Source organism: Magallana gigas, chromosome 5 (genome assembly GCF_963853765.1).
Source record: "Magallana gigas chromosome 5, xbMagGiga1.1, whole genome shotgun sequence".
NCBI classification, from domain to species: Eukaryota; Metazoa; Mollusca; class Bivalvia; order Ostreida; family Ostreidae; genus Magallana; species Magallana gigas.
Window position 1 is genome coordinate 47,095,754 of NC_088857.1, and position 13,210 is coordinate 47,108,963.

A 13,210-nucleotide genomic window follows, 5' to 3' on the forward strand; every position below is an offset into this window, starting at 1 on the left:
CATTATTCACATGGATATGTGACATGTTTCAAACATCTTAACTCCTCAAGCAGCTCCCAAACCTGTGCCTCAGATTCTGCATACATTGAGTCTGTAAAGTGCACTAGTAGCATCAGATGCATCATCCTATGGAGGGTAATCTTGTTAACAAAAATCGAGACATGTAATCTGGTAAATCCGAATATGTAACCGCATTGATGTGTGAGCCTGGGTATGAATGTGTAATTCTGATCGTGTAACTTACAAAACTCGGGAATAACAACCATCCACCTTTGGTGAAGATAGAACAATTAATAACGTCTTAGATATGTTCACCTGCACTGCTTCAAAAACTTTAAGCTGTCCAAAACACCTTATTTTTCCTGGCCTCCAGCATCTAAAACCCATGGCTCAGATTTAGCATCCATACATGTAGTGTACGTCCTTAATTATATCATTATCAACATTATCACCTAAATCCAAATTCAGTAAAGATAGGACCAGTGCATGGTTACTTAGGTATGGTATCAAAGACCATCTGCTCAAAAAACCTTAATCTCCTCTAGCTGGTGGCCCAGATTTAAGCCTGTCAAGTGCATAAGTATCATAAGATGCACCATCCATGAAAGTTTGGTGAAGATAGGGAAATAATTATTAGTAATTAATTTAGATACGTGCATCAAAGGGCACCTGTTCCAAAAATCTTAACCTCCTTTAGCATCCAAAATTTATGGCCCAGATTCAGCATCAAAATCTGTAAAGTCTTTAAATATGCCAAGATGCACTTATCATCCATGCAATTTTGTGAACGTAGAATCAGTGACAACTTAGATATGGGACCTGCTCCAAAAACATTAAGCTGACATTGCAAGTATAGCTTAAGCTCCACCAATTTCTTCTCGGTGAGCTATTAAAAATGCAAAATAAAACAAAGAATTACAGTAAAATGACAATGTTCATTTTAGGGGGCCATTTTAAGCTCAAACCATATATAGTCCTTTAAAAGGTAAAATGTATAAAAATAATAGTTTAGAGCTAAGGGTGGCATTTCCAATGGAATGTGATAGAAAAAAGATGATCTACTAGTGTCATCTATTAATGAAATTTATAAAGTAACCCTGTCACTTGGTCTAAATAAATTTCTGAATGCACCTTGATCTAGTGACTTTGTCTATTTAAATTTCAACTTTATAATGATCATCTCACATTTGATTCTTTGTATTGGTAATACAATATGTTATAATAGAGATCCACTGTATTTAATGACATTACATGTACATTTCACCTGACTAGAGTGTTTTAAACATACACTGGTATACAATGACATGTCAAATGAAAGTACACATCATTTCTTACATGTTGGTGAAAAAGAAATACAAGTGTTCTTCAAGCTTATGAATGTAAACAACTAATAGTTTTTGTTACATTAAAATACTTACATCAAGCAGATTTTTCAGCAAGATATAATTTTTAAAGTTGTTGATCAAAATTCAAATAGTTTTATATACATGTACCTACAATATTAGCAAGCATGCAGTCATGTTACTAATTTAATAAACATTTATCAATGAGAAAAATAAACTTGAAATACATTTACATGTAACTCTAACAATCTTGGCATTGGCTCTATATAGTTTTATCTCTGCTTGGTTATAATTCTGGTAATACAGAATCATTTTACTGATCTCACATAAATCCATGAAACAATTTTGTTTCCCCAATAGCTTATTGATACATCATATGTTACTCTAAAAGCTGATGATATGATAAGAATGAATATGGATTATTAAAATAAAGGAAAACATCAATGAACAGAAAATCAAAAAACCTTCAGAGGCAACTTTTCCTCTCTAATTATTCATACATGACTGTGTATAAAGCAGTATTGGTGAAACAATCAACATCCACAATTTACATATTAATGCACATACAATAAACTAATGGATAAATTTGAAATAAATACATCTACAATATACTATATTGAACCTTTGAATATTGAAAATGCAATGTTCAACTAAATCTCATATCCATATGAGAAATGGCTCAATTCTTAGTACTGATAATAAATAAAATGAAACACCTAAAAAACAACAACCAAAAAATGAATGATTCTGTTCTCTTACAAGATATGGACATGTTAGTGTTTTGTACATCATAAGATGTAAAACTGTTTACACATTTATGTATGTAGATTTGGCAACAATTCTAAACAAGTAACATTATGCTGATGGACTGACTATCATCGAAACCTCACTATCACCCATATCAAGAAGAAGACAAATAAACAAAACAACAGCATGTAACACCAGAGTTTGGGGCCCCCGGACTTTGTGATGGCTTTTAATCGGCCCATTGTGGCCAGCAAAAGATTCCCTGACTTGTCATAATCTTCATCCTACAGGAAATTAAAAATAATATATACATATTTTTTTTAATTTAAAATTTCACTTATATTTTAAAAGAAAAAATAGGATAATTTATATGAAGAATTATCTATTCTATTGATTGTATATAAACATAATAAAATTCAAATACCATTTCACCTAGGAATTTATTTTGCTCTCGCACTTCATTTCCAATGTCAATTGATAACTGAAAAGAAAAAGTTTTCATTGAATTAAATCTTTTTAAAAACAAAACGATTTAAAAATGTTGTAACGGGGTCAAAAATAATTTTCACATACTTACAGTTGTGAAATATTTGTATCTTTTTAATTATAGTATGATTATATATCTTCAAGCACACTCTATCTTTTTATATAAATATCTTGATATATATTAATGCATTTTATTGGGGTTTTTTTTATTACTACTGTAAGTTTTGATAAAATGAATACTGCAGACATTATCTTTAAATAAATGCACAAAATGACATCACAGTTTATTTGATTTTTGCTACTGCATGGCCTTAGCAACTTTTTCTAATACAAATATACAAATATTTACTGATTTGATAGAATTTATAACTTTTCAAACTATTAAATCAAGATGAGGAAGAAGTAGATCATTACAGATTTTAGGGCCTTGACTTTTCCTGATAACTCCTGTTCCATGCGATCATTCTCTGACTCCAGCATCTGTGCAGTGGGTTGGTAATAACCCCCTTCATTGCCTAAAAGATATCAATTTTACATTTTTAAATTACATGATTACGAACAATCACAGCACAAGGGGAGGGGGGGGGGGTAAAAGTTAAAACATTGCTGCACACTGTTAATGAAATAAGAAATTTCTTTATTAACTGTGCACTAAAAATACATAAGTAGGATGACTTCTTATTGCTGTAAATTGTTGCACAGGCACCTGAATTTTTATCAATCAGTCACATAATAAGTCTTATATCGAAAGATTCTACCCCTACTATATATAAATACACAAGGTGTATTTATATATAGTAAGGGAAGAATTTTTCGATATATGACTTATTAAGCGACTGACTGATAAAAATTCATGTGCCTGTGATTGCTGACAAAGAATGAAAGATTATCTTAATTGTTGATCGAGATACATTGTGAACACTTGTAGTAGTCTATTGTAACTGTTAACAACTTTATTGATGAACAAATCTATCAAGCTCTTACATTTTTGTCTGCTAATTCTATCAAAAGACTTCATTTTACTGGGAAATACTATTGATTGCCATATATTTGCAGCTTTATATTCACTCATTGACTTTTCTCAGATTGGCATTGCTTTATATTATTAAAATTCCAAAGGCAGATTTTTTTTGTGTACTCGTGGAATTTTGATTTCTTGGATGCGTCGAGGAGACAAAGTCCAAAAAGGCAAGCCCAGTAACGTTGACATATGTCATCATTTGTGTCAATATGATTGTTGAAAATGAGTTTACGTGCAATATTCAAGGTAAACATAAATATTTTCAAGCTTATATAATGTGAATGAGTCTTTTGTGATTCGCTAAACATTCTAATTATCCTTACCTGCATGTGCTCGTCTCATATTTTCTCTTTTAAGAAAACAAAAATAAATGCCAGACTGTCAAACAAGCATTTCCTGTGTAAAACGTCACGAAACACGTGTAACTAAATCATGGTCACACTGGTGCTTAAAGCTGTTTTAAAAATTTCTAAACGGATATAAACGAACCGACCCCCCACCCCCTCCCCCGCAAAAAACAAAAACCGTGTCAATTTAATCGAAATTCGATCAGTTCTTCAAAGCGTATTATTTTATTTCATATTGAACGGTCATTTATATTCATATGTTAAAATTTAGGTTAAAACTTCATATTCTTTTCTTAAAGTTAAATATGGGCATTCTTTACTAAATAATAGTTAATGAAATCATCTCTAAAGAATGCACTAACTTAAAGACGCTAAGCTATGATGACCAACCGGCACTCTGGTATACCATAAATAAAGAACATGTAATTGTGATACATTTTTTTAAAGACTTACTTAAATGGGGAGCTCTTATCGTGCTCTAAGGAATTCGAGTCGTTTATGATTCATGCCGGTATATATTGTATATACATGTATGTACCTTTCAGTCATGCACAGATCCAGAGAATTCCCCCCCCCCCCCGGGGACAGGGGCCAAGCCCGTTTTAAAATTAATTTCAATGTAACCATGCCGCTCTCGGCGAGGCAGAGCAGCCGTGTACCGCTGGCCGTCCCGAGGTAGCTACGCAGACCCCGCTCCGGCCGAGGCATAGCAGTCGCTTACCGCAGGGAGTCCCGAGGCAGCTACAGAGTCCCCGCTCTCGGCGCATGGTTACATTGAAATTAATGTTAAAACGGGCTTGGTCCCTGTTGGGGGGGGGGGGGGGGGTTCCGATGCCTAATTCGGTAATTACTACATTATCATGTACTGTTTTCCAGGTGGATCTGCGTTAACTGCAATTTTGTATCGTCTCTCGATTTTAATTTATCTTTTTTTTTTGGAGGGGGGGGGGGGGTCAAATTTAAAACAAAAAATCGGAGAGGCCTATATATTAATATAGCTATATCCGCGCATGTGTCAACTGAATATAAATTCAGCTAGGAGAATACGTGTACATGCAATTCTGATGTAAAAGGGAATTATGTAGAAAATAAAACAATATTTTGACATTCTATATTTAATCATGGGAAAAGTAATCCCGATACCTATATTCAATTTGAAATCATTTTATAGAGGAGATCAAGAGCTTGTTTAATGCCCTTTTTGGAGAGACTGTAGGCAGATATATCTAGGTATATTTCATTAGTCAGAAATGAACGAAACTCCGAGAATTTTATCCTTCATATTTTATAGAAAGTGGTTGTTTAAAACATGATTTTTCGTTGTGTTTACCAAAATTTTAAGCCCCGGTACACCCTATGAAACAAAGGTATTGTTATGAAGCATCATTAAAAGAATTTATATCTTGAATTTCATAAACCTGTAGGCACCTTACATTTACTAGATCTTGACCTTAATATGAGATGGTCAATTTTTTTGCAAAATAAGAGGATAAAGAAAGCTAGGGTGAACATGTGTAAAGGTGTTATTCATAAGTAAATAAAAAAATTTAAAGTAATTTTTTAACAGTACAAATGCTAAATTAAGACTGCAAATTTATCACGGAATTAGATGTCGAATACTATATAGAGCTTAATAAACAATGACAATGTGAGATGATGCATGGTTTTAAAATCATACCCTTGTGTAAAGTTACTGACATCTATATATTTTAATGCTATGTATAAATACAATTAAATGAAAAGATATTAAGAATTTAAGAGCTACAAATTAATGATAAAGAATTTTCAAAGCTTTCAATAAGTATATGTTTTCTCTTTCTGTCTCTCAGATAAGACTTGATATATCAGGAATAGTATGACTCTTTATAAAATTCCATTGATATCTTGATACCATATATCAAATAAAAAAAAATGGATTTAGATTTTTTAACTTCATTTATTTAATTAATATTGGGTTAACAAAAAACTACTCTTTTATTGCTTGTTGAAACGTGGAAATCTCTCTCTCTCTCTCTCTCTCTCTCTCTCTCTCTCTCTCTCTCTCTCTCTCTCTCTCTCTCTCTCTCTCTCTCTCTCTCTCTCTCTCTCTCTCTCTCTCTCTGACTTTTCGCCTGAAGTTCGTCTGAAAATTATTTTCAAATGTATATAAACTGATGTTACAAACCACGGTCAGGTATATTATTAAAGTTATAAGGTAAGGGGGAGGAAATGAATGGACGATCACGTGTCCACAGGTAACTTAATTTTTTGGCTGTTCCGATTTGGGAAGGTTGACAGGTGTGGGCCAATAGAAGAAAATAAAAATTCTAATTTTACGTAAACTAATGATCATATTTTGAAATAACGTGCATTTTAAGTTTCACTATGAAGACATTGAATGTTGAATTTCAGCTAAGAAAATCCAAAATTTACAAAAAATAAGCCCTTCAAGGTGAGAAGAGGGCGTGTGTGCATAGATCGGAACAGCGTTAAACAAGCCTCGCCCAAAGCGCATTTAGTTGATCGTGTGTTTTATGTGTACATAACTTTGTGATAATAACTTACTTCACAGAATTTCTGGCGTTGATTAGCACAAGGATATACCGGGTAAGTCGAAAATACAAGGAAGATGGAAAAATTAGCATTTCAACACTTTCGTTTTAGAACCTCGCCCAGGTGCATGATTTGTTTTGGTGTTGGATATGGCGCCATGTTGCATTTTGTATTGACATGTGGGCTCTATATTCGCTGTTTGCATGTGTAAAAACTCGGAATTTGTCGTTGAATTACACACGTTAGGAGTTTTTACAGTAAAAATAGCCTTTTTAGTAAGCAACCGGTGTACACATAACGTCCAAACGTGATTTTTACTACCTGTCAACACTACCTGTACTGTGAAACTATCCCACAAGTCAATGTTACAACTGGTTTTTGTTGTTTGTTTTTTTTAAATATCATAGATTGAAGAAGGAGTTTTTTTTTATGTAAATATCTATCTATTATTCTTAAACTTGCTACAAAGGTGTAAATTAATTGTTATCATTCAAACTGTCATTATTCAAGATGTGCTTTGGGGGCCCCTTCATCCCATCCCACTACCATATAGAATCATGTTACACATGCCCAAGTATACAATCTTAACTATGTTATATAACACCTTAAAAAACTATGCACAACAATTGCAATGGTCACGTGAATTTGCAATTTGCCTTTTCAACCTCAGCAAACTTGCTAAAAACATGTTAAGAACACTTTTAATAGGTTATTATATATCTGACATGGGATATAAGAAAAAAGGGGGAACTTTTGTGCCAAAACTTTTTATTCATGCATAAATCAATTTCAAAAAACATCAAAAGTGACACTTTTGGTAAACAGTTTTCTGTAATCCTACTATTTGGAAGAATGACCTCCCTTAAAACAATGCAGTTGGACAAGTTGGGACATACTACATGTACCCCGAATGGGATATAAATTTAAAGTGCAATCTAGAAAAAAAAATAGTTTACAAATGGTATGGTAAATCCGCATTAGAATAGATACAAAATTTAAGCAAATTTATATCCCATTTGAAGTATTATATCCCAAATTGGCTATATTCCATTTGTATGATTTGTCTCAACCTTTGGGAGATTATGTAAGAAGAGGAAATAAATGTCTCTGCAGCACAAATGTATTCAGTGTGTCACTCAAAGTCTAATGTTAGCAATCAGAATGCATGTGATTTTATGATAATTATTGGAGCAAATTTTTTTATTATAAAAAGTGAGGTTCAAACTTTTATTGGTCTTATAGGATGCAGCTATATTTTTTTTTTCTGATGTTAAAAAGTTAATCTCTAAGTTATACATGTACTTGCATTGAAGCAAAGTGTATACGGTAATATATAACAGATCATGAATACCTACCGGTAATGATAAAATTGATAATTGAGATCTTACTCGTTTTATCTTGAATTTATCAGACAGATACAGACTTTACCACTGAAAATAAGATTACAACATAAATTCAATGATAGTTGTATTGTATCACAGATAACACCCTACATAATTTTTTATGTCTGTTATATATAACGAACATCACTGATGCCAGGTCAGTGTTTTTTCTATGCATACGTATGATAGAATTGTGAAATATTTCTGTCTTAAATTGGTTATGTTTGGGGGTAGGAAATGGTGGCCTTTTAGCTTTCAGCACTTTATGCATCGGTTAGGAAATAACTGATTTACTCAGTCTATAAATCTTATAAGTATATCGGAACATTATAGGAAGGGGTAAGTTAGACACTGACATTCTTGTGTATCTAGAAGTAGTGTAAGCTTCTATGAATTTTGCATGCTCATTTAAAAAACCCATGGTCCTCATGTACTTGTATATATTAAAATATAGATTATTGATTTTCCACTCGTCACCTCTTAGAAATTCTCAAGAATCGAACGAGCCTTTTAACATTGTTGAGTGATTGAGCTGGATTATAATTCACTTCCTGTTTGATGCCGTTACCAATTAGAGAATTTATCTGGGTATATAGTTTCATTCTCAGTATTTTTAAGGTCAGAATGATTGGTTGATTTCTGTTCAAAGTAAATTGTGAGGATCACCATGTATCTTGTGGGTTTGAACTGTTTAAAATGCTCCTCTACTCTTCTGATCCCCACCTATTAACCTATGTGTTCTCCAGAGCAGCTTCATCCGTGAAATTTGATTGAAGAAAATTTCAAACCCAGTTGGACAAGAAATATGAAAGTAGTGCTAACTTATACCCATAGCCAGTATGTTTTTTGGATGCTAAGTTTTATTTGATTAAATTACAGGTGTGTGGAATGCAGTGACTGCATCAAAGAGGCAGGGAAATGAACGGTTACGATCATTACGGACGGAACGGATTTAACCCTGTAAAGTGAGTGTGACACAGGTTTATTAACTCCAAAAATGAATTCTATCGAGTCATGAACACATCAACTAGAGAGTTTTTTTGGTTATTTTAGTTTTAATGTTGATTTGCTTCTTAATCATACAGGAAAGTGAAAGTGAACACCCAAACTAATTGTCTTTGGATGTGATACCTAGTTTAAACAGTCATGCATATCTAAAAACCACACCTGATATTTTTTTTACAAAGAGAGAATCCAAGAATGACACATTAAAAATTTGAGTTACTGGTTGTAGGATTAAGAAATTTAACAAAAGTGATTAAGGTACATGAGCACTTATGGATTTTTTACCAGGGGTCCTGTAATTTGAAACAAAAGTACACACTTTCAATTTGGTACTTAGAGTACAATGTTTTATATTATTGAGATTCAAAACATTAAGTCTATCTCTACCTGTGTATACCTTTGAAGTGGCCTGAAATTAAGTAGGCTGACCTCTCTGTTTGGGATAAACCATATGCATCACAGTGAGATGTTTTGAAGACAAACATTTAAGGATCTAAAGAGAAATGCTGGTGACCTATGAAAGTGATTGAACCCGAGTCCACCTTTCACCTTATAGGAAAATGAGATTTTGGCCCCCTGATTCTTTGTTGGAGTTACTGGCAATGTCTCTTAACACAATTTTATCTGAAATGAGTGCATTATAATATTCACCAACTTTCAAGATTACTGAAATTAAACTCTTGTTTTATATTTTTAAAAAAAATCTATATTGCCATTGCAAATGTATCCAACTGGTCAAAAGAGAGACTTAGATTTTCTTAGAACAAAATTTTTTCCTTTTTATGAAGGGGAAAATGGCAGATATAGCTGACGAATTTAACCATTTTCTTCACAATAATTATCATCTCTTGATGTGGGATGGTTGATGAAAAATTATAGCAACATATTGCTTATTGCCCATAATAAATTGTGATTTATGCTTTTAAATGAATGGAATTCCTTTAATTGTTACCTTAGAAATTGATGTGTCGTAATAAAAAAGGGGGTTTGTTTTCATAGCTGCTTGACAATGCTTGTGTATTCATTACATCCGTCAGTTCAGATGATATGGGAGGTGTTTTCTGGAATGGTTCAACTTAAAACTAGTTTGGTATCACGCATGATTTGCCAAGGGTGACACTTCAGGGATTTAGAGGGATTTAAAGAATGCGAAAGCTCTCCTAGTATACCAAAAGGTCTTGGATGATGATCTGTGATTTGGAACTCTTCGGAAACAGTGCAACTTAGTGCACAAAGAGGAAGTGGTGCATTTGGGAATCAAATTTCACATGTTTTAATTGTATAAAGGATTAATAAGAAGCAAATGCAGTATGAAGTATTACACAGGTGCAGGGCGGTATGTATATAGACATTAAATCTATATTCTACTGACCTAGATTTTTTTCCCTTCAGAAAAGGCTGTCAGTAATTGAAAAGAAAGGTGACACAGGGTGATAGGGGAATGAGAGCTCCAAAGTGGATTTTTCATGCAAATGTGAATTTAATCTGTGGTCAACGAAAGGTGTGTTGACTTTTAAGTTCTGGACAACAAATGAGACCCAAGATAGATTTGAATTTGCTTCCACAGACTGCCTCCACCCATGGGGTTGTGGTCATTCATTTCTAATCCCCAAGGAGAGGTGTAACGAAGGGTTGATATATATAGGGCTTATTTACTGGATCATTAAGCAGCCAAATCTGAGTTCCCATTTCAACATAGGGCTGAGAAATTTTACACCTAGATGGACAATATGAATTTGGAATTAAAATAAATGCTTGCTGATGTGGAAATAAAAACAATCAATAGTGATCGATAGGGAGTGGTTTGCCTCTCGATCATCTTGAAATGGTTTTTAGGAGTGGGTATGAAGGATATCAATTAAAAACAATCCCATGCATTAAATTAGAGAAAACAAAAACAACATCAACACAGCATGCCTTTAATCCCCCCACAAATTTAAACCGCTAAATTGCAATAAATACGGTAAATGTTACATGTATCAGAAATGGTAAAGAAAAATGAAATCTATAACTTCTTGCCAAGGGAGTGGGGGGGGGGGGGGGGGGAATGCCAGACAAGGTATGCACATTAAATGAAGTGAGATGTTTATCGTTCACTATTCAGCGAGTGTGTGACAACATTTGCCCATCGGCAGGGGTGGGAGTCTACAAGAAGGAACACCAAATGTGTAGAATTAAGACGCTTTGTTTCCATAATTAATTATGATGTGTGACAGGGTAATATAATTTGCATGCTATAGAAAGCAATATGAATTCATGCAGCTTTTGGACATCATTTCCATATAAAGTGAGACTAAATGAAAAATATGACTTGTCAATATTTTGATAAAAACATCCTTGAATATTTGCTTATTGCCCTTTCCCGTTTAGGTGTTAAATTTTGGCTCAGTAGGTGGGAGAATTTTTTTTTCATAGTTGTGCAAAATTTAAATTTGAATCCATTTGTTTTGATGAAATGAAAAACTGCTATGCAAAAATTTACTGTATTCAAAATAAAAAGATGATGCTGCTAAAACGCGGAACGGAAAGGAAAGCGGAACGGAATGGAAAATATCATCACGTTTATCGCTTAAAAAGGGTATAGACTGGCCAGAAACGATTTACTTTGTATCTTTTATTTATATCTAATGAATGATTATCAACATGTTGTTATCTTATTAATATTCATATGAATGTCTATCAATTATAGCATTGTATTCATTCGGCTTTAGTTGAGTACGGAAACGGAAAAATCAAATATATACATATTGTGAAACATTAACATGATTAAACGAGCAAATTAGCTATAACTTTTTACTTATTTTTCTTATATGGTATTGCTGGCATATCAGCGTAACATACGCAGTTAGTGAAAGCGTTTTATGCATTTTTTGAGTATTTTTATATTTCAAATATGATGTACATGTATATACTTACATCAAAATTGAATCTTTTATCATACAGACAATACAGTATCATTGAGATGGAAGGAAAAAACCGTAGGACTGATGACATTAAAAATTAAAATACAGTAAACATTAAAATACCCGGTAATTTGTGAAACTAGTAATTTGTGAAACTTGTATTTTTAGCAATGCAATTTTGTTTACGTTTGCATTACTAAGCAGTTGTTTATTCCAGCAGCTATATACATATGATCCGAATAGAGAGCTCTAGACGTTGCCTGGTTTGATTTTCCGATTATATATTGGGACTATAGTCTGTCGATCCCAAAATATTCATGCAGCACATTTTATAATGGAAAATGTTGACATCTTTTCTCCATTTGGAAGTCACTCAGAAGACCTTGCACAATTTTTCAACACTATCACCCGGGTTTGTTGAAATGCAAAACCCCGTAGACATCCTTATTTTTAGCCGTGTATTTATACCGGCTGATAAGCCAGAGAGGACGTTTTAAAGAAAGAATAATGAGAATGTTTAATGCTTCTAAAAGAGAATTGCTTGAACCCTGAGGTATATATAAATATACAGCAAAAAGTGAATCGAGGATATTTTGGGACAAAATATAGTGGTCAATGCATGTACTGTTAATTTTGAGGAAATAAATATTCTTGGATAAATAATCTAATATTGCTAATCTTTCAAAAAAAAATTAAAAAGGTACATAAAGTATATCGTTTTACTTTTAGCATGATTAACAAATCTATGAGGTAAATAACATTAGATAAGATTTTCCGTTTTCCCTTCTGTTCCGCTTTCCGTTCCATTTTCCGTTCCGCGTTTTAGCAACACCCCTTAAAATGTGAGAAAAAGTATTTAAATTGGGTGATTCTTGAAAGGGCAAACTTTCTTTTAAAGATGGCTATTTATTCATTGTTTATATTATATTCAGTGGCCAGGTATCTATACTCTCTATTATAATAATGCTTCCATCTTGATCTAGATGTTTAAATATTAGATAGCTGCTATGTTATGTGAAATTAGGCTTGTTCAGTGATAAAGTTTTGTTTGCATATGGAGTTAACTGACTTCAGTTGGTATGTGATCAGCGATTATTAGATTGATAAAAAAGATATAAGCAAATAAATATTGATATAGATCAGAGAATCAACAACCAGCGAATATGCCGGTTTTCCCCCACGCCCTAATAGAGGAAGTGGACTAGTCTGTCAATTTCTATTATTTTGGGGTGGGAAAAGTGAGCAAGGGAAGGACAGATGTTGAGTTCACTATACATGTAACATGATCAGTTTGAATTAGCTGTATATTTCACATCATATTTCATTAATATTTGAGATTTACTTTGAGTTCTTTTTATGATCAACATTGATACCAGGGGACACATTGATTTCATTATTATTTATTTCCAGAAACAATTTCATGTGTCTGGCTGTATGAGACTGA

General features: G+C 33.1%; 2 protein-coding genes across 29 annotated transcripts in view; one reads left to right on the forward strand and one right to left on the reverse strand.

Moving 5' to 3' along the window:
- Positions 1-1,153: 1,153 nt before the first annotated feature.
- Positions 1,154-4,076, reverse strand: LOC105344859 (BET1 homolog). Its single transcript, XM_011452768.4, has 4 exons — positions 3,921-4,076; positions 2,991-3,091; positions 2,515-2,571; positions 1,154-2,374 (listed from the first exon to the last, which is right to left on the reverse strand). The coding sequence occupies exons 1-4, from the start codon at positions 3,937-3,939 to the stop codon at positions 2,219-2,221; spliced, it is 333 nt and encodes a 110-aa protein (XP_011451070.1). The 5' UTR covers positions 3,940-4,076; the 3' UTR covers positions 1,154-2,218.
- A 2,132-nt stretch (positions 4,077-6,208) lies between these two features.
- LOC105344858 (epidermal growth factor receptor kinase substrate 8) overlaps positions 6,209-13,210 on the forward strand; it is a 36,553-nt gene continuing 29,551 nt past the window's right edge. For 11 of the 28 annotated variants that reach the window (XM_066085924.1, XM_066085920.1, XM_066085933.1 and 8 more), the window contains exons 1-2: positions 6,210-6,530; positions 8,738-8,823. In XM_066085924.1, coding sequence (XP_065941996.1) covers positions 8,777-8,823 — 47 coding nt within the window. In that variant the 5' untranslated portion in view covers positions 6,210-6,530; positions 8,738-8,776. Of the gene's footprint in view, positions 6,531-8,423; positions 8,447-8,737; positions 8,824-10,005; positions 10,200-13,210 lie in introns of those variants that run through there. The other 17 variants (XM_066085919.1, XM_066085940.1, XM_066085935.1 and 14 more) reach the window with 8 other exon arrangements.